The following is a 25,654-nucleotide window of genomic DNA, read 5'->3' as shown; positions in this document are numbered from 1 at the left end:
AAGACTCTGCTTGGATACCAAAGTAGTCTTTAGGCAGAACAAATAGGAAAATTGGTACTTTCTAACCACTGAAATTATTACTGTTAATTCATGTTATTTTACAAATGTTGAAGTGCTTTCACATTCATTATCTCACTTGATTGTTGCAATAACCCAATGATATAAACAGAGCAGATACCATGACACCTTTTCAAGGTGATTTGGTCCTGAGAGGTGAAGCGACTTCTCTGGGATAACATAAATTGGGGTATTCCATTCTAGGAGTATGGGTAGGGTAAACTCAGAAGTCAGACAAATCTCATCAAGTTGTTTTGCTTGACATCTGGCCAGAAAGCACGATCAGGAGGCAGGGATGGGGAAAGGTCAGGAAGCCTGGGAGATTCTGACGCTCAGGCACCTGTACTCCTCATGACAGCTTGGCTGCCACCTTCAAGCTCGTTTTCTCATTGACCTTCTCCGAGGGCTTGCTGGCTCCACGTCGGAAGCTGCTCGTTCACACCCTCCAGACTGCCACTCTCCCCATCTGCTCCCCAGCACAGGATGCTGTGCTTCCAGACGGGAGCTGCTTGATTCTCATGACACTGAGCTCAGGCACACATCCCATGCAGGGACTCTTGCAGCCACACGGATGTGGTGCATTTGGGGGTCTGGTGCATGACATCGAAGACGGCAGGAGCCCTTTTCCCAGGTCACAGCTGTGACCAAACAATCACTGTCAGTGAATGTTCACACTCAGTGTGTGGTGTGGATCGCACCAGACTTTTAGATTTCTAGAGAAGAGGACAGACTCTGGGGCCAGATTGATACAGTTCAAATCCTAGCTTCAGTGAGACCCTGGGTGAGTTTCCAGCCCTGTGAGTGCTTCGGTTTGCTCATCTGTAACATAGAGATAATAATAGCACCCCTTAGGGTGACTGTGAGGGATAAATGACTCAGAACAGTGCTGGATGTATAATAAATGCCCAACAAATATTAACTATTGTTATTAATGCTCTTTACTGTCTCAAGGAGAGCTAGGGCCCTGCAGTAGCATTTTCATCTTGGGTGGCATCTTTACTGTCTTGGGGTACCTGTTGCCTTTACATCTCCAACTGGAAGTGAATAGTCTCATACATTTCCTCACTCACCCAGAGGACATCCCGCAGGTTGGGAAGAAGATAGAATTTAGGAAAACCCACTCCATATCTGCAACACCAAGTGTAGGTGCACTGGGAGGACACTAATCCTTCCAGCTTCTGAGGCAGGATGGCTGCCTGGGAAGGTGGCCAGGGCCAACTCTAATCTCCAGATCACGGGCAAACCCCAGTTAGACAGCACACAGAACTCTCATCATGCGAGGTCTCTCTTAGGGATCAGGAAGAGATGAGGGAGGGTATTCCCTTCTAGATGATCTCAATTTCCATGTCAAAACAACAAGAAAAAGTTTGTTTGAAGCCCATAGGAGGGGTTTGGGTTAGCTATAAGAAAGAACTAGTAAGCAGGGAGATTTGGGGCCAGTTTATGCCTTCAGGATTTGGAAAACAGAATAGACTCAGAGAGGTGCAAGGAAGCTCTGAGTCAGGCTTCGGTGAACCAGATTACAGGAGATGTTGTCCTAAGAACCAGACTCCAGCTGGATCAAAGGACAGTCATGGGTGGGTAGCCACTGGTGTCAAATTCTGATGGGAAAGTGGAAGCTGCAGATTAACAGGTAGAACCCTTTGTAGACTGAGAGTCTGGGTGACGGCCAGCCAAGTGCAGGGTCTCTGAAGGCCATGACCTTGAGCCAGCCTCCAACAGTGCCCCAGCAGTGCCTGCCTTCACGGGGCAGCCAGAAATCATCCTTGGGCCAAGGCTGCTCAGGCAGTTACAAAAGCAGAATTCAGGAGCTATAGCACAAGGTCAGATGCCAAGAGGAGAGTTCGTGGGAAGAGCTAGCTGATTTACTCAAGTCCCATACTCCAGACTCATAATGTTGTCTCTTTAGTGAGGAATGACGTCAGCAGAATGTGGATTTCCAAGGAGGCCTGGGGAGCTACAGGCATCCAGACATGATGGTAAATAGAGATATCCGTGGGGAGGAGATCGGGGAGGGACACAAGAGCAATGAATAATTCCATAGTGATAGCACTAAAAGGGGTTCAGCAAGATGTTCTAATGCTGAGAAAGCAATGGGTGGCTGGGTTTGGAACAGACAGGGTAAGTGCTTGGAATTTTAGAATAGGAAGGAAGTTTCTGTCCCCATCCTTTCTGATCAGGCCAACTCCAGAGGAATTGATGGTGAGATCATGTGACTCAGGGAGAAAACCTAGGGCCCCCTGGGGGACAGACACTATCACCAGCATGCATAGAAGGCTTGTTACTTACAAAGAGTCTTAAGGAAAAGGCCAATGTCAAGGGTCAGAGTTTGAGTCACTCTGTGATTAGATCATCGTAGGGAGAGAGTTACCAGGAAGGTGAAGCAAACAGGAATAAAATCCAAGAATTCAAAGTAAATCCAAGTCTAAAACCACAGTAGGAAATGACCCTGGCCTGAAAGTGTTAAGATCTGGGGTAGATGGGCAAACTGCATCACAGGAGAGACACTGTCTACTGTAGATCAAAGCAGCATTCTAGGATTAAGCTTATAGGTGTGTGCTATTTCCCAGAGTGAGGCCAGGTTTGTTCTGTAGGGGCAGGTCTTTGCCCTGAGGTCACTCACAATTTGAACAAGATCTTTGTGATCCAATGGCACCTTCCTAATCTTTGGAATCAAACTAGTGATAAAATAACATAAACTCTACACACTCTCTTCTTTCTCTTTTCGCTTTGGTGCTAGGAAGCTCAGAGCCAAATTTGCTATCTGCTGTTAGTATGGAAATACGTTTCCATGTTCTGACTTTTCCTCCAGTCTCTATTATTCGTTTCTTATTTGAACTTCACATTAAGTTCCTTCTATTAGTGTACTTATTTTGTAAGCCAACTCAGCTCCTTTTTAAGGAATGAGGCAAGGATAGAAAAAAATTCATAACACCTCTCCTCTTTATTTTCATCTTTCATTTTCAGAGGGGTTTTGTTGGGCTGGTTCGGGGTTGCATGCCCAAGCTGATGCTTCTGTGTTAACTTTCAGTTCTTTTCTTGGTTTAAAATAAAAACATACCATCAGTGTTGACGAAACTTTTTGATGGCCTGAGGGTTTGATACATACTAAATGACAAAGCTTTCCAGGAAACTTCCAGAATGGAGAGGAAAAATACTGAACCATGTGACGCTTCAATGTGCTTTAAAGTATTGGCCTTGTGGACGCTCCACCGTTATTTAAATGGATGCCTGAGTGTTGGTACGACGACTGATGTCTATTTCTTGAGCGACTGGGGAGTACACTTAGCCCAAGTATTACAGCTCGAACCAAGCATGTTTACTGAAACCCTGGTTAAGTGACAAATGAAACGAGTTTGGTGTTCTCAGACAGGTTCCCCGGATCCCCATAAGGGACCCACTACACAACCTGTTCACGGAAGGTAGTCTACAAAATAGAAAGAACAAATGAGCAGGCAGCCTGCAGGTGACCCGCCCCTCTAAGGTGCAGCAGCACCCAGGAGGGCAGCCAGGAAAAGCCTGACCCACCGGCAGCTACTAGCGTGAGCACAGGGAAGGGAGACATCAGTGAGGGACTCCCCTGAGAGTTGCTTTCGTAAATTTCTGAGAACCCCTGCTGAGCTGTTCCCCAACATTTGAGTCCACTGGGCCTGAGATGGAGCCTCAGGAATGTTCACTTTTAGTGTCTCCAGGTGATTCTATAGCCTCTCAGATCTAGAAACCACCATGGCCTAGAGACAGCTGCCCCCAAACACCCCCGCGCCAGCAGTCCAGGCATCTGTCATAGCAAAGCTTCCTCTGGTGGAGGGAGGGGCACATGAAGGTGAGAGAGAATGGATCCCACATGGGGGCCACTTCCTCAGTAAGGGATGATGGTGGAGGCAGGGCCCCTGTTTGAGGAGGTGTGAGAAGGGGGAGGAACGCCCTGGCCCCCATCACGTATCGGGGTAGTAAAGAAGAGAAAAACGGCAGAAAGACAATATGTGGGGCCTGGAGACACCTCCACACTCAACCAGGTGCTGCAGCACCAGCTTTGCCCTCTGTGATAAATGGGGACTCTAGAGGCTTCTTCTGCTGCCCTGAAGGGACGATTGTAGGAAGAAGAGGAAGGTACGTTTCTTTTTTCTCTCTCCTAGAGGTCCCATCCTATGGTGGAGTTAACTGAATGGGATTTTAGAACACCACGTTTTGGTCACACATTGGAACCAAATGCTGTGTTGAGGGAAGTTGTTTACATGGCTAATACACACTTACTATTTAGGGGAACAATAAAAATCCTACCTTCTCTTCTTGATGTGGTAGGTAGCTTAGTATGGCAGTCTCCATGGGTTGAAAACCTAGGAAGGATATAGTTTAATCCCTGTGATCATAAATTTAAATGCCAACTTGGCTAGATTATGGTACCCAGTTGTTTGGTCAAACACTAGTCTAGGTGTTGCTCTGAAGATATTTTTTAGATGTGGTTAACATTCAACTCAGTAGACTTCGAGTAAAGCGGATTACTCTCCATAACGTGGGTGGGCCTCATCTAGTCAGTTGAGAAAAGACTGAGATTTCCTGAAGAAACAGCAATTCTGTCTTAAGACTGCAATATAGAAATTCTGCTTGGGTTTCCAGCCTGCAGATTTTGGACTTAAGACTGGCACAGCAACTCTTCCCTGAATTTCCCTCTTGCTGGCTTGTTCTAGAGATTTCCAACTTGCCAAACCCCACCATCACATGAGCCAATTCCTTAAAATCTCTCTCTCATGCATATACATATGTATGTATGTGTGTATGTATATGTATACATATATTCTCAGAATCCTCCAGAGAAACAGAACTAATTGACAGGAGATGTATACATATACACACCCCAGTAAGATATATGTCATATGTGTATATGCATATATACACATGCATGTGTGTGTGTGTGTATCTCCTCCTGGTTCTGTTTTTCTGGAGACCCCTGATTAAGACAATCCTTACCTCTATAAGTGGCCTGTTGCTTCATGTTTTCCTTCTCCTTCAAAAAATGGGTCTAATTATACTGGGCTCTCCCAGAGAGTGAAAATGCACTATGAAGAGCCACAATTCCCTTCCTCTGAAAGCTTCTACCCACATTGTACAGGCAAACCACCAAACCACCAATGCCGAGGGTGTTAGGACGCAATCACACTCCTTTCCTGGCCCTGATCCTTCCACTTGGCTTTCCAGGCTACAGTCTCCTGCCGTGTACCACAGGTCTTCAGCAGCCCTGTGATTTGCAAACCCCACGGTCCAAGAGATGTCATTCTTGGTCATTGTTCTGAGGCATGAATTTAAAATGTGAGCCTGCCTTTGGAGTGGTCATTTGGCTGGGGACTGCTGGCTCCTCCATCGCAGCACAACTCAGATGCTCTCCACTTGACTATCTATGAAGTGGCTGAAGTTAGTTTCTTTAGAAATCTGTTCCTGAAAAGAAAGCCAACTGCTAGAGTTGATGAAGAAAATGGAACCCAAAGAGGCCTAAGAAATCAATGGTTCTCAGGTGGAAGTAAAAGATGATTTGGGTAAACTAAAGCATGGACTATCCTATTTGGACAGAACTATTAAGGGGGAAGTGGTCACTTAAACTTGGCACTTATGCTTTCTAGTATTTAATGGAGCAAATTTCACGACAGAGCAGTATTTGCAAATGCGTGGTTCATTAAGTTCACAGGACACGTTTCTCGTAATATTAGGGATCTGCTCTCGCATGGCTTCTCCCAGATCCGCTGGTCTGAAATCGGGGCTGTGATCTTATCGAGGTCTCTCTGGTCTGGCTCAGGATTTGATTTCATAACTCTGATGTTCTATAAGGCTGTACTAGACCCATTGGGAATCTTTAAAACTGTGAATTTTTAGAAGGACAGGATAAGGAAATTCAAATTTTTTGAGGGTTACCATGTACTGGACAAGGTACAGATTTGTCACTTCAGTTGATCTATGTAGTGAGCATATGAGGCAAAATCACAACCCCAATTTTACTGATGAAAAAAGCCCAAGAAGGTAACTCGCCCAGGGCTGGGCCCATATTTAGAGGTAACTTCAGGTTCAATTGATTCCAAAATTTATGCTCTTTCCAGCACATAATTCTGCCTCTGATAATGTGCTAAGTAGCTGTGCATATGTCAGCTATAAATGGGGGATAGCGCGGTATTTACACGTGGAGTGGGGTTGTGTGATCACATACTCCCAGATACTTTTTAGAGTTCATAGAGAGTTTGTGTAGACTCTCCTTAAGGGGACACAGAATAATTGAGCTGGAAAATAGCTTAACCCCAAGTCATAAAAGTCACTGACATGGGAATCTAAGAGGAAAATGGTTGCCCTTAGTGGGGAAGAGGTTGTGCGCTCCATACGGGCTATGTGTTCAATTGGTGGAAGGAATGTTTTCAGCCTAGAAAAATATGACCCCTTGAACACACTTTATTTTTACACCACTACTATTGGTCTTTCAGAAAGCATGGTAATTATGAATATTCATTTGCTCATTAGAATAAAGTCTCAGCTCTTTAAAAGGTAAAATAATTTACATCTCTTCCCAACTCCTCACACCTCCCACACACATGCACACGCATACACACACATCCTACACCACATCCCACAGACACACGACTCCTTATCAATTAGGAGGTACCCCATGGCAGTCCAAACAGGTATGGAAATTACATTCTTCTCTTTTCCTTCTTTTTCATGGTGCTATGCATGTTCTATAAACAGCAGGAGAAGTAATTATATAGGTGGGCATTCGTTACACAGTCAACTCCTGGAGTATAATATAGGAATGTGCTAAGGTGAAGAAATATTTGCTTGAACTAATGCCTGGAAACTGAGGGTGGTATGTACTTCATAGTAATATAAGCCACACAGCTGGGTTACTTTCATATGTTGTACCTGAGTGGGTGGGTAATACTTACATTCTTTTTCCATGTCCAGGCTGTCCAGTGTCATCTACTCCATGCATGCTAGGAAGTTCTGTGTGTGTGCGTGTGTGTGTCTATTTTACGTTGCCTATTCCAGCATCTGCCGTTGACTCTGAGTTGGAGCATTTACCATTGCAAAACTGTCACCAGCATCTTCGAAACACGCATTTACATTCCACAGGTCTAGTAAATGGGCTCTGTGGCTGCGTGATGCCTTTTGTTTAAAAGAAATCCAAGTGGCAGCCCGGCACTTTCCATCCAGCTGCACTTTATACTGTAACTGTGGCAGCTGAAAAGTAAAGCTCAAAAGATTTTTCAGAATCTGCTGCCCCAGCAGGTAACATTCTGGGGTTGGTTCTTTTTATTGTTGTTTTTTCTGCTGTTTAAAATGTCCAAACCTTCTCGCTTGGCTAGACCTTTCTTCGCTAACGCGGCTTCTAAGCTGTCATCATCTAGAAGGGACGATTTGAACAGCAAACAGAAAAAAAACAGTTTAGGTGAGAAGATTTTGAAAACTGGGAGTGAAGGAAATTTGGTCAAACAGCAGCAGGTGCCAACAGCAGCCAGTCCGGCTCAGCAGAAGGCTGCACCACACAAAGGTAATGTTTTAAATCAGCTGTTTTGTCAGCTTATGCTTAGAAACTTCTTTCTTAATAATACTGCCAGGTAATTTAAATGAATGAGATTTTTTGCAGTTCCAAAAACTTACCCGTTGGCGAGTGCAACATTTTTTTAAATCCGAGAGTGTGTTGCCAAAACAACCAATAATTAGGAAGATGGAGGTAATCAAACTTTCTTTCATTAATTAAGGAATGATAAAAGAAAAACCAATTGTTTTCACTTCTCTTTGAAAATGACAGATTTTCTTCTTGGTTGTGTTTCACAGTCTTTCATAATCCAGGCATACTTGCATGAAGTTTCTTTTTTATTGCTTATTTATATCAAAAGAAACAAAAAAAGAAGGAAACTGTTCTAAAACCACATCATTAACTAGCAAAAGAATTTTTATATGTTTAATTTTTTGCAGCCTCTTTTAAAAATGAATTTGTATCCAAAATGATAATCTAATGATAGGGTCCCTTGCCAAGCGTGACAAAAATCTTTGCTAACATTGTTACCTGGAGCATTTAAATGAATCTTCTCAGGTGAATATCAGAATGTTTCACTTAGTAAAAAAATTGTTGAATATTTGACATGGAATTGAGAAATGTAGTAGCCAAATAAAGCTATCTACTGTTATTGTGGGTATAATCACAGAGGGCAATGAAATCATAGTCTAAACTATAACAATAATTTCCTCCATTATACCAAGAACTACATATTGAATCACTAACAACATTTATAATAGTTATTTTAGTACATTTTGTGCTCACTACCAAAAACGTAATTTTTGGCCATGAGATTTTATATTGAAATAAAAAATTGTTTTAATATTATCATTCTTATAACTGGAAGTTTTTATTTTATAGAAAAAATAAGGTCATGGTACAATTTCAATCTTGACCTCGTCTCTATTAAAAACTATTACAAGTCAATATGCAGTGATGTATCTTCACACCATGTGCTATTTCAAAGACTCAAATTTATTTCTGGAAAATTTTAATTATTTCCTTAACTTGGCTTATTATTGTTTTATCCAGAATGATCAATGAAATGTTTGTACAAAAAACAATGAAATGCTTGGTCAAAATACTTGGTAAAAGACACATACAATGAACACTGAAGGACTTTGGAAGTATTGATGAAAATTGCTTGATAGACTGAATGTTGGCTGCTTAAAAGGAAAGTTCTCTTTGATGTTTTGATATGTGTGAAAATCTAAAAAGTTATTCTAAAAAGGAACGTCAACCACCTCAACCTGAAGAGGGTCCAAACGTTTATATGGTGTATATCTCTTTGTCTGGGTAAGGTATGCCAGGGAGGAAGTCTTTAAACAAACAATCCAAGGCTAAATGCTTATTCCAAAGACTATTCAAAATGCTGACCTTCTTCTGGCAGCCTATGGGGGCATCTGTGAATAGACTTAGCAGGTGAAAATAGTTTTTCTTTGATAACAGATTTAGTTTGGGGGTTAGTTAAAAGTCATTTGAAACCAAGGGTGATTATCAAGGTACGAGGTCAATATAGATAAAGCATATTTTTGTGAAAAATAAACTAGGGGCAGATGATAAAATAATAAGGTGGTGTTTCCTTTTGTCTCCCCGAGAGGGTTCAGGCTGGCCAAAAGGAAAAGTTCACTGAGAGAATTTTGAACTTGGCAGCAGGACTGGGTTATTTTGAAAGACAACACTCATCAGCATGTGTGTTTGTTTTTATTTTTAAACAGAATTCACTTTTCCCAGGCACACATCGTGTCATATAGAACCAGTAGAAGTACTTAATTGTTGGAGAACAGGACTAAGACTCTCTTTATACGATAGTTGTGTTGTATGAGGCTTTTACTTAAAGTGGTTGTTATAAGATCACGAAATCCAAATAATAGTCGTGCTGTCTTAGGCTGGTGTTGAGTTAGGGTGCATTCTTGCCCACAGCATGAAGATCTTAGTGTTAGGTCTTTAGAATGTTTATTTCATTTGATCCACAAGGTTTAGTTCAGTCTCTTTATATAGGTTCTCGTGAATCTGACTTCCCTTTTTTCCCCCTTGTGTAATTTATTTAGTAACATAAATGTATTCCGGTACATTTTTAATGTTTGGTTTTTTTTAAAGTTTGTTTCCCATTTAGTTTATTTCTTAAATTTGTGCACGGACCTTTCCCTCACCTGTTTTCCAGCCCTCCCTCTCCATTTCTTAAATTTTATCTTCTGTATTTTTTCTTATTAAAAAGGTTGATAATTATTTTTTATAGTAATTAAGTCTGCCACGGTTTATTTTGTGGGCTAATTCTAAAAGTTGCAAATCAGTAAGGTATATAACTAATAAGATGTCATACATATTTTCATTGCCAAGCCAAAAAATGTGCTATAGTCATTTTCTCTTATAGTCTTAAAGTCCTTAGTCTTCCTCTCTCAGCATTTCTAATTCTCTCAAGGACAATATAGATTTGATCATATTCACAGAACCCCCTTTTCTTCTGGATACTTCTCTCCGTGGCCCTCAGGTCTTTTGTCTTGCTCTTGCCTGACCGATTTCTAGAGCACCTGGACAAGTCTTTCTTCTTTTGACTCTTCATTTTGCTGATGTGCACTCCCAACAAATTTCCTAAGAGAAGCTAAACGGGAGGTAAACTTTGAGTTTTTCCATGTCCAAAAAATATCTTTATTCTCTTTTCACATTTCAATGATAGTTGGAACAGGCATAGATTTTTAGACTGAAAATAATTTTCTTCCTCATAATATTAAAGGCTTTTCTCCATTACCTTTTAGGATCTAGAAGCGTTGAGAGAAGTCCCATGTCGTTCACACGTTCATACATTCCTTTTTAGTTGATTTTTTCTCTCTCTTTCTTGAAGCTTTGAGGATATCCTCTTTATCCTTGATGTTCTGAAATTTCACTGAAATATTTAAAAGTGTGGGAGTTTTCCTGTTCATTTTAGCTGGATACTTGATGGACCCTTTCGATTTAAAGAGTAATGGCCTTCAGTTCTGGGAATTCTTTTTTATTAATTCTTTGATAATTTCTTCCTCTGTATTTGCTCTAAATTTTCTCTTTGGTTATCCAGTTATCCAGTTATGGTTATCCAGTGAGCTGTCTATTGAATCCACTGCATCCATTTTTTGATACTTATTTTTCTCTTATATTTTCTAGTTCTGTCTTTTTATGTTTTCCAGATTTTCTTGACCTTATCTTCTAACTCTTCTACCGTCTAATTTTGTTCATCATCATATTTTTAGTTTTCAAGAGACTTTTCTTACTCTGATTATTTCGAGACTGAAACAGATAGTGCTATTTTCTGTATATAAGCAGAAGATCTGTGTGCTTTATTTACCTAATGCAGTTACCTTTCTCTACTCCAGTTTTACAGTACCATGCATCCATGTTTAGTGATGTGAGTAACCAAATCACTCTGATGTAGCTGTACTTTTCATTCTGAGCCAAAGGTCCAGATTAACCCCTAGAACAGAAGAGCTTGGCAATCAATAAACTTTAGGACAGCAGGATTAATATCTAATTTTCACCCATGAAGAACTGGCTTCATGATGACAACCCACTAAACGGAAGATGAATGTTGAAGTGTGTGTTGATATGTGCCCACAATTTTATTCAGGATGAGGATATGAGTCAACATCTGAGAATGTGATGTTTCTTCCTGAGTTTTCTGTATTCTCCCGAATTCTGTTTAGGTATATTTCCCCAAAATAGTTTTGTCCTGAGTTTACTTATTTGACCTCTTAATTGTTCTAAATAAAGAAAAGCATTTTTTTAGAAGTGGGCGTGAACACTGACCAGTAACTTACTTTGAAAAAATAGTTTTCACATGCTGTGTATTTGTAATGATGATGATGATAATATCTAAGCTCTATGGAGCTCTTCCCATGTGTTCAGCACAGTTCTAAGTATATTGTAACTATATTGTCTCATATCATCCTTATGACAATCTTATTACGTAGCACTATTACTGTCTCTATTTTGCAGATGGGGAAACTGAGACAGAGAGTTTCAATTGTTTTTCCAAGATCATACAGACAGGAAAAGGTAGAATCAGAATTCTAATTTTGGCAGTTTTGACTCCTGAACTTGCACATTTCACCACGATGCTGAAGTACCTTTTTATAAAGAAAAACAATTCGTTCATCAAAGTGAATAAAATCTATCAAAACTTTGTGATTGGACAGACTGATCCCTGAAAAAACTGTCTGGTGACATTCTGGAGTTCAGAATGTGCTCTTCTGGCTTCAGCCTTTTTATTTGTTGCCTGGGGTTGTTGTTTCTTAGACAAAACAAAGAATTGAAAAAGGAAGAAAACAAATTTCAGAGTTAATAAATTTATCACAATACTGTAAATGTTTTTCTAATTTTGAGAAATGAAATGGTATGTTCAATATAGGACTTTGCGCTCCCAATATGTACACTCATGCCTACAGACTTGAGTGTGTATGCACACACACACACACAGAGATACACAAATACTCTGCATACAATTCAAGAAAGACTCTTCCATCACACATGACCTGGTGGTCCAAGTACAAGCCTGTAGGCCAAAAATCACTCAAGTCTAATTCTTTTCTAACACAGGCTCCCTCTGTGGCCTTGAGCAAGGCAATTATCCTTCCTCACTGAGTTTCATCAACCATTAAGGCATAATAATATGAGGTTTATGGGGAGAAGCAGTGGTGAGGATTAATGTCTTAGTTAATGTGTGTCCAATGCTTTCAAGAGCACATGTTTCGCGTGAATACTCTAAGTCAAGCACAATGGGGTCTCTAGTTACCCTCAGTTGCTGTAGAAGCTAAAAACTTATTCTCTCACAAATATCACGCATGCACCTACACTGGAAAAACTCTGAAATAAAACGCAATTGCATGCCCCACGCTATTCTTTATGTACAAGGGTAACCTCACATGCGTCTTGTTTGCCAAAGCACATATTGATTGAGATTGTCTATGAATACCTGGAACTCAAAATTGTTCATGTCTATAAGTCTATGATATTAATAACCGGAGCACAAAAAGTATGTTTTCTCTTTGTCAGGGTTCAAATTCATTCTGGACACTACTGCCGACTGCAATGATGTCAAACCCTTGCGCGATGAGGTAGCATGGAAGGTAATCGTGGCTATGGACAGGCAGTGTCTCTAATGCTTTTGCCTGTAAGAAGCTGATCATACCAGTAAGCAGTCATTACTCACTGCAGGGCCTGAACGTTGCCTGGTATTTTCCAGAAGCAGCAGCGAGTTTGTACTGATCATGTATGTTCCTTTATCTGACTGCCTTTGTGACCAATATCACTCATTTCTGAGGAGAGCTAAGGTCAAGGGCACAGTATTTCTTCAGCAGAGCAATGGTAACTTATGCTCACAGTTACTAAATTTACGCTTTTGGCTCATTATTGATACTCGTTAGTCTGGAGTTATGCATTACACATCTGTGTAGGCCGGAAAGTCTCTCCATCCCCTTACTAAAACTCACGTGGCTTACCTTGGACGGTTGTTTTAGAAACAAAAACTAAACATACTGAACGCTGCTTACCAGCATTTAATGGCAATTTTTCTCCAACTAGCTACAGTGTGAATTATGACTGTGTGAGTATTGAAAATTAACAATTTCTTCTAGAGTTCTCCTGATTTTCCTTTACTAACTTAATCGTTATTTGTCTTCTTCTATCTAGTAATAGATGAGAAGTAAGAAATAAAAGTACCACGTGTTCCCATATTCTATTTGCTTACTTGATTCTGTTAAAATTCAATACATCGGAAAAGGACTATAAGACCACCTCTCAAAATTAATCTAGTGTTTTCTTTGAACTAACCCATGCATTTTCAGTTACTTAGACACAGACCTCTTAGCCTAGTGAGGTCAATAACTCACAAGTCTGATCAAAAATTAAACGCACCGACATTGGAGAAGCGTGGGACACCGAGGAAAAAGAGAATTAACAGTCTCAGAATTTTAGAGTGCAATAAAAACTTAAAGGTCATCCAATTTATCTCTCTCTTTTGATACATATAGAAAAAGTCTAGTTCCTTCTTTTGATCAAGACTAAAGGTGCACTGGCTTGCGCCAAGGTCTTCTGACTCAATGGTTTTTTCCTCTCTTATATCCTCTGCAGAAAAGGCAAAAACTGCCAGAACACCTTCAGGCTTCCTTCAAATGTTCACTTCCTTTAGCTGGACTCCTGTTAAGCTCTGGTACATAACATCTCTTGGACTATGCTTCCTACACTCTTGGTTCTCTGTTGTTACTCGCTTACTCCAAGTTCAAGATAACTCGGCAGGGAATTGTGCTGATCTTTACTGCATTTTATCCTTGTAAATAATCAGAGATCATTTAATGCTGAAAAGTTGTGAGCAGCATTTCTTATTACATTTATAACACACAGGTTTGCCTTTGGTTGCTTAACTCTGATGAACCTGATAAAGGAATATATTTCTTAGCTTGATAAAGTTAGAAAATCATAAAACGATTTGCTGTTTCTCCTTTAACGAGAGTTGAAACCTAAAGTAACAAACTTTATTTTTACAAATATTTTTCTAAAATCTGTATTTTTCAGTACCTTCCAAAATTTAGATCTGTGCCCCAGTGAAATTTTTCCTCTGTCAAGAACTCGAGATTGTATACAACCACAAATGAGAAATTTTGCCAACCTCAGTAGAATACTTACTACCTGGACTGCTTCTTCACTTTCATGCCCTGTAGTCAGATTTTCGCTTTGTTGGATATGTTCCTTTCAGCTTTAATTTTTAAGTCCACTGAGCCACCTTATTTTCAAAATGTGTATATTCTTTTGGATTCATTTAAGAAATCAGAATTTGGCCTTTTGAAAAATAATCAGAATTAGTATAGATGAAAGAGTGTGTGGTTACCTTGTCCTTTGGGGATGTATTTATAAAAATTCTCCAAGTGAGTAAATCGTCTCTATACATCATTACGTGCTGTATATGTTCTTAAAAATGGTTTCATTAACCTTGGCTCTTTAGGAGCAAACTATCATGCATCTCTGCTGTCTGTCTGCTTATAAGGCTTCTTGTCTCTTCTGTAATCACATAACACTGACCTTCTGGCTCATGGCCAGATATGGGTAGGATAAATGTCTGGGAATTTGAAAATCTAGACAGAAGAAAGCCTTTCTTCTTGCGATATTGTGGTACCTGGTTACCTATTATGGTTTCTTGAGTTAATGATCTCTAGTGTCTTATATTAAGTCACAAACTCTACCTATGTGGTTTTCTCCCCCTTTGCAACAGGAAAAAAATCTCAAATGGGTTCAGGTTCATTTTATTTTCCATGTTTGCAAAGTGTACAACTATATTTCCAAAATAAACTAGAGAAAACCACAAGTAAGTAAAGAATCCTTTCTTATATAAAAAATTTCAGTTGAATATTATCTGTCAAGAATACTGATTTTTTTATTATGTGTTGTATTTCTTGATAATTTATCTTTGCAAATACAATATACAAGTTATACTTTAAAGGAAATTCATTATTTAAACACAATTATTTCTTCAGATTATAGAATATTATGCTTGTATCTGGCTGTTCATCATATGCATTATGAATACATAAAATACCGTGCTCATATGTTACATATCATATATAGTCATTATTTTGGAATTAATAAACTTAGGAAGTTCCTTTTGGATATATATTAGATATACATTAGGTTGGCTTTGATTGAGTCAATGTTTTAATGCTTGATCCTGATGACTAGGTTGTTTTCTGAAAATATAATTGCTACAATGCCTTTATTCACCCCCCTGCCCACCAAAAAGCCCTCAATGACGATCTACTATGTGTCTTGCATTACATTAAATACTGGAAAGTTACAAAAAAAGTAAAACATGGTTCTTAGCCTTGAGGAGGATCATACAATGACTGGCATATCCAGCTTATTTGGAAATCTAAATAGAATTTTATGAAGGATTTATGTACAAAATTGTATGAGTGCATAGAAAAAAGCAGAGCAGGCTATTTCCCCAAGGTAGTAGGAGTTTACTAGGTAGGGGGGAAAGCAAGCATCATAAAAGACCCTTTTGCATTTAGGAAATGGCAAAGCAGACCAGAGTTGATGGAGTAAAAGAGAACTAGTGAGAAAGAGGTGGAGGGAGGGAGAAGGCTATTTGGAAAGATTCCAAAAGAGAAAAGGGTGTTCATTTCTTCATTCCTTCAGTGAATGATTATTTGGCCCCTACTGTGTGTCAGGTGTTGTTCTAGGCTCTAACCAAGTTGAAGGCCATCATAGACGAAGGCTTTGGCTCCATGGGGCTTACCTTATCATGTGGGTTCTCTGACAAACATTTAACAAGGTAAAGTGATGAGAGTAATAGAAAGTAAGGCTTCTGGGGACTGAGAAAGTCAAAAGTTCTGTTTATGATGTGGATGTGGTCTAGCTATTAAGTATTCAAGAGGCAATGCTGGATAGGAAGTTAAAGACCTGGATCTAGAGATCAGGGCAGGGCAGGGACTGATAGAAAAAAGTGGGTCACCAGTATATAAATGCTATTTAAAGCCATGAGACTGGATGAAATCACCTATGGAGAGTACAGAGAAGAGAATGTAGCCCAGGACTGAGGAGAGAAGGTGGCCCAGGACTCTGGGGCTCTCCAACACTCAAGGGTCAAAGCAGGAGCAGGAGCAGAAGCAGGAGCATGTCTTAAGGCTCGTGTACACCAATTTGAGAACTTCCCTTTAAAACTCCAGGCCAGAGGATTCTAAACATTCCCTCCCAACAAAAACAAATGCATTCATGCCCCTTCGGTGGTTTCAAACAAAGACTCCAAGTATGAATTCTCTTTAAAGTGTTTTATATTTAAAATTATCCAAGTCTTGTACTCTAGCCCATAATATATTGTTTATTTAATATAACATCATGTTTAACTTAATTACCATCAGAATTAAAATGTTTCTGACCATGTTTAATTTATAGCTTCAGATACCTACAAGAGCCATATCACTGGGGGTACCACATGTATTCCACTTTGAGAAGAAAGACTCAACAATGGGGAGCTATTAAGAAGCATTCAACAGACTTCTATTTTTATTTGTAATTTAATATTTACATCACATAATTATTTTATGTGATTTGTTAGTGTTTGTTTGGCTATCTTTCATATATTCCTGAGAATGGAGTTTTATGTTTGTTGATTATAAACTTCTTTCTCAGAAGGTGAGGACTAATTTGCTACTTCAATTTCTAACACAATGTAATATGAATTTTTTTTATGACGAAACTTCTATTTACATTCTTAGGGATTCATGAAGAAGAGTCTTGATTATTTAAAAATAATACACTAGGAAAATCTCAAATATATTCTATTTGGGCCCTGTTTATTATAGTTATTTCCCAAGGATTTTTAAATATCTATAGCTAGAAGAATCATCAACAAATAATAATGGGAAAAGTACATAATAGATGTTCAGAGAACACCCTCCCAGGAGAGTAAAGCTAAAAACACTGGATTTTTTAAAAATACCATATATATCTTTTGTAATGCCAAGTTGATCTGACAGGAGGGTAAAAGAATTCCTCTGAGGCAAAAAAAAAAAAAAAAACCCGAAAAACAGGAAAGCTTTACTGCAAAGGAATAAGTGAAAGCTGGAGCCATCATTTGTGTAGTGGTCTGTATCAATCCCTTGTGGTCTAGGGAATTTTAATAGACACATTCAGTGGAAAGTAAGTAAATCCTGATGCCAAGAAGAGTGATGGTCATATCAGAGGCCTCTGCACACAGCAAGGATGACACTTTCAGTGGATGGACAAGGAAAAATACCTGCCCTGCAGAGGGACACCTTGGGTAAAGCTTTTGACTCCACCTCTGCCCTGGGTGGAGACAAATGAAGGAAAAGAATATTGTGAGAATGTCTAACCTCATGTCTTCACTCATGTGGTACTGGAGTCTGAAGTCATATTATTGTAGAGTAGGAAAAAAAACAAAAACCAGAAAAAGAAAAAGCCGAAAGTATTATTTAATGGTCTCAAATTGGCAGCATCCTTGGCTGCTTTGTGGCAGAAGATAAAAATCCTCTTGGAAAGAATGTACTTTATATCCAGGCCTTTGAGAATTCCCACAGATGAAAGCCCAAAACCATATGCTTACAATAAAAATTCACCAAATACATAAGGAAACAAGTGACCATGAACAAGATTCAGGAAGGGAAAAGAATCCTACAGAATCAGATCTTCATAGACTGCCAATATTGGAATTGCAGATATGGAACATGATATAAATGTATTATACATATTTAAAGTACAAATTCTAACAATGTTGACCTGTCATATTTAAACAATAGATCTTCTAGAAATGGAAAATATAGTAACAGAAGGTAAAAACTCAATGGAATTTCTTAAACGGTGAACTAGATACAATGAAGAGAGAACTGGTAAACTTTTAAAATTCCTAATAATAGAGCACTGAGTACAAAGTAATGGAAAAATGAAAGAAGTGTTAAAAGATATAAATAGTAGAGTCAGAAGGTCCAACATAAGTCTAACTGGATGTCCAGCAGGAGATCATACAGAGACTAAAAGAAAAATATTATTTAAAAAGATAATGGCTGAGAATATTCTGGAATTGATAAGACATTAATATCTAAAGTCAAGAAGCCCAATAATTCCCAATAAAGATACATTTTAAAAAAATAAAGCAAAGTCAGCCTTGATGGCCTAGTGGTTAAAGTTTGGCACTCTCACCACTTCGGCAGCCTGGGTTCAGCTCCTGGTTGTGGAACCACACCACTCATCTGTCAGCAGCCATGCTGTGGTGGCAGCTCACAAAGAAGAACCAGAAGGACTTACAACCAGAATATACAATTGTGTATTGGGGTTTTGGGAAGGAAAAAAAAAGAGGAAGATTAGCAACGGATGTTAGCTCAGAGCACATTTTTCCCAGCAAAAAAAAAAAAATAAAGCAAACATAAAACTCTCACCCAGACATATAATAATAATAAATACTGATTTAGTTTTTATATTTATATATATAAAATATAGCTATATGTAAATATAGATAAATATATATCCATATATAGGGTTATCAAATAATTAATAAATTGGTACATGACAGTTAATCAATTTTAATAAAATATGTACTCTGTAGACATGTCTATGGATAATACATTAATATATAAATTAGTTACTAGTTCTTGTTTTAACTGGGCCAAGCACATTTGAGAAGTGTGTGTTTTTGAACCAGCCAGAAACACAATAGTAGTTAAAACTCTCGACATAAAGTTTAATAGCCATATCCTGTTTTTTCAGTGGATGGGGAGGGGAACATCAGTCCTGATTTGTCCAATTTTTGCTGAAAGTGTTTTCAACTCACTTCCATTTGCCTATTATCTATGGAGAGAAAGGTCGTAAAAAGGGGAAAACTATTTAGAGAACAATATGCAAATGGGCATTAGAAAATAGAATTCTAGAAGTTTGTTGTTTTATAATCAGAGCATGTATGTATCACTGAAATTGTGTCTCTGTGAGATCCAACTAGCATTCACGTTGCTTGGATGTCATTGTAGCCTTGTTAATATTTTTAGAGATATTTCTATAATCATCATTTCCTGAGTATTTAAGAAAGTTGGTACTATATCTACTAAATAAACCATTATATCTGTTAGCATACCTAATGGGACCAATTAAAAGGACCATTGTGCCATCATCAAAGGAATTAGGACTTCCATTAACAGATAATCCCCAATTACTGAAGATAACAGAAAGCTTGCTTCTTTTTTCGGTTATCCATCCAAAGAGCTAGAAATTCTAAAAACTGTGCAGGTAATTATGTAATCCTCTTCTCTAGGAGGGAATCAGAAGGGGACAAAATATTGCAAGTTTTGTTTGTAAAACCTTCATTGGAGAAAAATTGGTTTGAGAAGTACTTTGTACTCACTGGTTCATCTATATGTTTAAAACTTTATCCAGCTGAGCTTAATGCACTTAACCTTGGCTGTCCTAAAGCTAGCTTTCCTCTTCCACCTGTACTTAGATAACCTTAGTATTTCTCCAGATCTGAGCCCTAACTGCACAGTGAAATCAGCATAAAAAGAGAAGAGGTTTAGTATTTTTAAGTCTTTCCTTATAACTTATTATTTAATTAAGCAGACACCATGCTTAATGATTTCTGATTTTGAAGCACATCTTTTGGGAAGTCTGGTTTCTGCTTCGTTGATCTTTTGATGCCAAATGGTGAGTGAAAGATCAAGTCCAGCCGGCTGTGGACTTATATATGATGAAGAGTATATTTACACTTAACTAAATGCCTTCAGTTACTAGATGACAATGACTGCGACAATGACCCTGAAAGGCATTCTTGCCCATCATTGCCACAAAGTAGGAGAAAAATATGGCCAGTGTTGAGACAGTAATGGGGAAGTATGGCACAGAGGGAGAGAGAGAGAAGAGAGATGAGAAAACATATTTGGAAAATGACAAAGTAATAGAATATTATTTTGCTTATTATTTCACCATCTTTTAAGTCAGTATACAAAATCCTTGAGTAAGCGGTGCTTCCTCAGCATTATTTCTTACAAATGTTACTGAAAAATAAAAAGGGAAAATGTTTACTGTGTTTTAATAATAAAAACCCAGGTCCGGAGGAGAGAGATTTTGAGAAGCACTAATTTAGCGCAGACATCCTAAAGGGAAGATTGGTCAATTTATCAGGAAAGAAGAAATAAATATTGTTCTTTCCTAAATGTATAAGGTAAACATAAACAATAGCAACATGACCATTTTTGTGCTACTATTGAGATGTTTAAACTCAGGCTATCAATAACGTGTTACCTTTGTAGGATCTGTTGAAGGGGCAGGTGTGCTGCATGACAAATGTGATCAAATAGCTTCAAGGGTCATTAGGCAAGTCAAAGGTCAAACGGCAAGGGTCATTATTGAGCAGCCACAACCACAGAAGCCTAAGCTATGCTTAGAACACTGGTAATCCAGCAAGACTTCGAAGAATGTTGAGTAGGGGGTGAGCGACATGATCAATTTTATACTAGTCAGGCAACTTTGGAAACATTTTGAAGGACTGGGAATGAAGATTAAGAACACAGGCAGAGAGGAAGTGAACCTAACAAAGAAAGACAGAATCCTGTCAGAAAGAAGACTCAGTTCTTCACATGCCTCAGCAGCCTTGGGCAAGCAAAATAGAGCACATTCACTTCATAAACGTTTAGCTGAGGTCTGAACTAAGGAATGAGCGGTGGGGCGCAAGAAAAGAAATATGAAGGAAGCGTAGTTGATGACTTTAGACAACAATGGGACAAGGAAGGTGAAGGAGAAGGAGGGTTCTAGATTTCTGCCTGAGGCAACCAAGTGGTGGTGAGCCATTCACAGAGCCATGGAATAGGAGATGCCTAGTAACTACGTGGAGAAGGTGCTAGAAATAGTCAGGGGCATATAGGCCTTGAGATATCTGAGGAACACCCAAGTAGATGTCCAGGTACCAGCTGGATATATGGAGCCAAAATGCAAGGATTCTGGGCTGCATACATAAATTTGGGGGTCATCAGCTATTTGATCTTTGGGTATGGATAAAATTGCCCAGAAAACAAAGGCTGAGGACTGGAGCCTGGGGATTTGAGATGGTTTAGTTCTAGCTGCTACAGTTTGGAAGAGCCAATGATAAACTAGAGCAACCTTATGACAGAGGAAATGATTCGAAGGGCTGGGGGAACTAAGAGGTGAATGCTATTCCAGTATGAGTGTGTTCCACAAGGTGTGGGCTCCTCTGGACTTCCAGAGAAGGGCTGGTGCCAACCAGGGCAAGTTAATGGAGGGAGCTTTGAGCTTAAAACACGAGACCAAATGAGTAATTAGAGTGCCCCAGCAAACAATCAGACAGCCTCCAGAAGTCGTGAGCTTCCTGCCACAGGCCAAATGGGGAATGAAGGGGAGCAGAGTTTCTGCATTTGGTGGCAAGCAAAATTACGTGGGTCTTTCTGCTTCTTCCCACTCTCAGAGTCGGGGATAAACTCTGTGCTGTAACAGAATGGTATACTGCAAGATTTGGGTATCACAGAAAATAAGTGGCTTGTTCCTGGAAAGAAGAGTTTGAGGTCGTTTTTGAAAAATAGACTTTAAAAGAGCTTTTGGTATTGCAGACATTTTCGTTTTCTGTCTGTATTTACCTCTATTGCCCAGTTCCTCTCCGATTCTCTGATTCTCTCCTCTCTCTTCCTCTTGCTCTCTGTAAGAACGTGTCAATAACAAACTCAGTTTTTGTCACATAAAAAATGTCAAAGAAACCAAATAAAAAAGGAAAGAGCAAGGAGAGGTAGGTCATACGACATCTCTTTGAGGCTCAATGTCTTCCGTTTTTTTTTTTCTTCTTTCTGTTCGTATTATCTGGAATTCTCATTTCATCTCCACTGCCTGTCAGGGGATTGCTCTACCCATTCCTCTCCGCCGTCTCAGAGCTGTCTGTCCCTCCCGTGGGCTCGAAGGAGCTGGAAACTCTTTCTGCGCCTCCTATTCTCACACACCACTCCCCCCCCCACCCCCGCCACGCACACACACACACACACACACACCCCTTCCTCGTGTGCTCAGCACAGCCTGAAATTTCAAAGTAGGCACTTTATTCTCTGAATTCAGGCAGTCCTCCCACTAAAACACAAACCATTGTGGAAGATTATCATTCCAAATGATTACTGGTTTTTTATGCCTCGTGTGAATGAATGTTACATCTCTCTAAGAGCTATTTCTTAAGAGGGAGAGAATACAAGGATGCTGAAGTTTAAGGAGAGGGGACTGGGTGGAGCCGTTGCGGCAGATCTGGGGATACCCGGGGACACAGGCTCTCTGCCCCTTCCCCGTTGGTCTTCAAATGCCACCACCAGATGTATTTTAGGAACTTTGCCTCTGGTAAAAAGACACGTTACCAACGTTTTCATGACTTATCTGAGTCATTCTTTCTAGTTTCTTCCTCTTCCTTAATTTTCACAGTGGTGACTCATTTCAGTCAGTGATATATTGTTTATATTTATTGAACAATGTAGGTCCTCAATCTGACGATTTTATGTTTATGCTATTGTCTCTTTCATGGTTTCCCTAGTGATCTGAAAATGGTGGTTCTGTCCCCGAATCTAAAAGCATTTCGTCCATTCTTATTATTGTGCTTATTAACTAATGTTAGTTTTTTTGAATCCTGAGAGGTCATCCCTGAAGATGCATTAGCCCCTGACAGAAGCTTGGGAACTCTTCTCTTATTGAAGGCAGTTAGAGACATTTTCTGTAGGGAGCTTTTTAGGGTAATAGGGCCTTGGGGGGCATGAGTGACAGTGAGTGGGACCTCATCCATGTACTGGTTTCGAGACCTGAGGCAGAGATTGATAGCCAGCTGGTGATACCCTTCAGTCACTCCCAATCTATCTTGGCCAGCCCATGAGTCATACCAGGCCGTGGGGCAATTTTCCTGCTGAGCTAATCTAAAGACTGATATTGAGCAATTAAGCCATGTTTAATACTGAACACCCAGCGTCTACTGCTTGGAGAACTTACTGAGCTTAAGCAGAGTGGAGACTCTGGGGCTGCCCCATTACCTGGCAATGTGACTGACTGTGGACATAAACAGACACTTTGGTATTGTGGCCATGAAGAGAGGCACCTACCCTGGGGATTTTTTGTCTGGGCCTCTTCCCAGAGCCCAGCCAGCTGATGCTCGTGTTTCTGGAACTTAGGGTCTAAGCAGCTCAGGATGCTGGTAAGTGAATCCTTGTCTTTGCTCTCTTAGGGAGCAGGAAGATTCCCTGCTTCTGCCTCCTGGTGAGTCTGGGAATCACGTTTGCTTCCATGTGTACAGAGTACCTCTTTCAATTTCCACAACGACCCCATTTTACAATGAGGAAACTGAAAGAAAAGTAAGTGCCTTATCCAGGGGTCTCAAAATCAGAGAGTTGCAACCCAACACAGGGTCTTCTGTCTCCAACATCCATGCCCTCCCCTGTCCTAACCAATTATGTAAAATGAAGACCTGTTCTCTTCATTAGGCCAAGAGAATACCAGAGAAAGAGGCAGAGAGACTCAAATTGTTGTAAGTTCAGACATTTTTAAAAGAGAAGGATGCTACTATACCCTCAGACCTATTAAGCAAAAACTACTATTTAAAAACTAATAGTAAAAATACTATTTAAGGAGACTCAGATGTAAAGGACTTTGAGCGTTAAGAGAAGAAACATTGTCGAGGGAAGAATTTGGCCCAAGGGTGTGAACTGGGCCTTGGGGTTTGAGGACTGGCTCCTCTTACAGAGCGGAAGCCCAGATGGAGCAGTGCTCTGGGGACCTGAGAGGTCAGGGCAGCTGGAGATGGGTTGAGCAATCAAGAAGGAAGTTGTTCTTATTACACAGCTTTAACTGTGACTAGCAACTTTCTAGAATTTCTCTCCAGTGAATCCATTCACTTTAGACTGCACTATTTTTCTCTCAAGTCAGGAATCTTACACTGGACACTTACCAGCAATGCTGACGTGCAGACAGGTACTTGGGTTCTAGTCCTCACGTTCCCTCCGACTAGCTGTGTGACTCTTCACCTCTCTGAACCTCAGTTCTCTTATGAACTGCAGAGGCACGGTAGATCGCTGTCTTCTGAGTTTCCTTCCTCATCTTTCTCATTCCATGAGACAGTGGTCAATGCCATGGCCCTTTGGCTTCCTCTTGCATATGGAACACACTGGAGAGTTATGTGAACTCCCTTTCCCCCTCCATTGATAGATTGACTCATGAAAGGATCTCTCAAGGGTCCATAATGGGCAGGGACTGTGGGAAGAGACAACTATGAAAGATACACGAGTAAAGAAAACAAACACTGAAATGCAGAGAAGAGGAGATATTCGGTGATGTGTAGCTGTGAGGTTTGGACCCAGAGGCACAGTTCAGGGGAAATGGGAGAGCAGCAGTCACCTACACCCCCATGGAGGGCCATGTGAATTGACTGTAGGGCCATGAGGCAACTGTGAGTACCAGAGTTGGGTTTGGGCACTTTCTGTTCACACCATTAAGCAGTCTTGGTACACTGTTTATCAAATGGCCACCTCTTATAATTTTCTCTCTGTATGAGCTGGATAACAATCTCTATTTCCCTTAGAAAATAAATGGAGTAATACCATTTGCCCCTTCATGGTATTATATTGTCATTAAAAGGAAATAAGATAAGCCTATTTAAGTACAAATAAGATATCTGATTATTTCCATTCCTTTGAAATACTGAAACATGCTTCCTGCAAAGGTCAGTGGTTGATCTTGAATAAGAAATTATCCATTCCATGATAGAACATTCTTTTGAACCCAGATGAATCTTTTGCAAAGAGGAACGTCACCCCTGACACTGGTCATGGATAACTTTTGGGATGATGGCACAGCCCACATCTACATCCTCATCACCCACAGACATGGCCCTCTGTCACAATATTTGCATCCCCAATGCCAGGCTGTAGATGCCACAACTGAAATGAAACACTGATATAACAGATAATCTCTTCTGAGAATATAGAATTGGGTCTGTTGTTACTTAAACCAGAACATCCCCACACATCCATCTTTGGCCCAGTGTGTAGAGAATCAGAGAAAAATGGTTTATAGGGAGAAAAAATAAAAATAAAGAGGCGTGCAGAGAGAGACAAATGAGAGAGACAGAGACAGATGACATTGCTGAGTCAAGACTCTCACGTGGTGCGTCTCTGCTCCCTACCTGTGTCTTGAAGGCAATACCCCCATATCCTATAAATCCTCTTTTATGTTTAAGCTAGTGTCAGTGAGTTTCTGTTACTTACAACCAAAGGATCCCTAATTAAATGTCCTGATTTCTAAAACCTTCTTCTCTGTTTTTATTTTTGTTTCAAGTTTCTTGTAGGCGCATCAGATCTGGTGAAATTTTAGCAGAGAGAGAGATAAAAACACGTACATTCCATTTTTAATGGCTGCTAGCTGAGCAGGCTCTTTTAAACTCTCATGATACCGTAAGCTGTTTGGTTGTTTATCCAGTGCTCCTGGGTCACTGTTTGTCCTTGGTTTTGTTTAAGAGGCTGGAGGAGGAAGAAGGGACACTCTGTCCTTGGCATAACCAGTATTGCTCAGTGGCACATCTGT

At 39.8% G+C, this 25,654-nt stretch overlaps 1 protein-coding gene across 9 annotated transcripts in view; it reads left to right on the top strand.

The window, feature by feature from the left end:
• The window catches only part of KIAA1217 (KIAA1217 ortholog), a 705,985-nt gene that overhangs the window by 278,262 nt on the left and 402,069 nt on the right, over nt 1-25,654 (top strand). For 5 of the 9 annotated variants that reach the window (XM_070601041.1, XM_070601040.1, XM_070601000.1 and 2 more), the window contains exon 1: nt 6,822-7,582. The exons of the other annotated variants lie outside the window; for them this stretch is intronic. In XM_070601041.1, the coding sequence (XP_070457142.1) occupies nt 7,372-7,582 (211 nt within the window). In that variant the 5' untranslated portion in view covers nt 6,822-7,371. Of the gene's footprint in view, nt 1-6,821; nt 7,583-25,654 lie in introns of those variants that run through there. 9 annotated transcript variants of the gene reach the window in all.

This window comes from Equus przewalskii, chromosome 30 (assembly GCF_037783145.1).
Source record: "Equus przewalskii isolate Varuska chromosome 30, EquPr2, whole genome shotgun sequence".
Classification (NCBI taxonomy): domain Eukaryota; kingdom Metazoa; phylum Chordata; class Mammalia; order Perissodactyla; family Equidae; genus Equus; species Equus przewalskii.
Note: the sequence above shows the minus strand (reverse complement) of the source record. Positions and strands in the feature narration are given on the sequence as shown.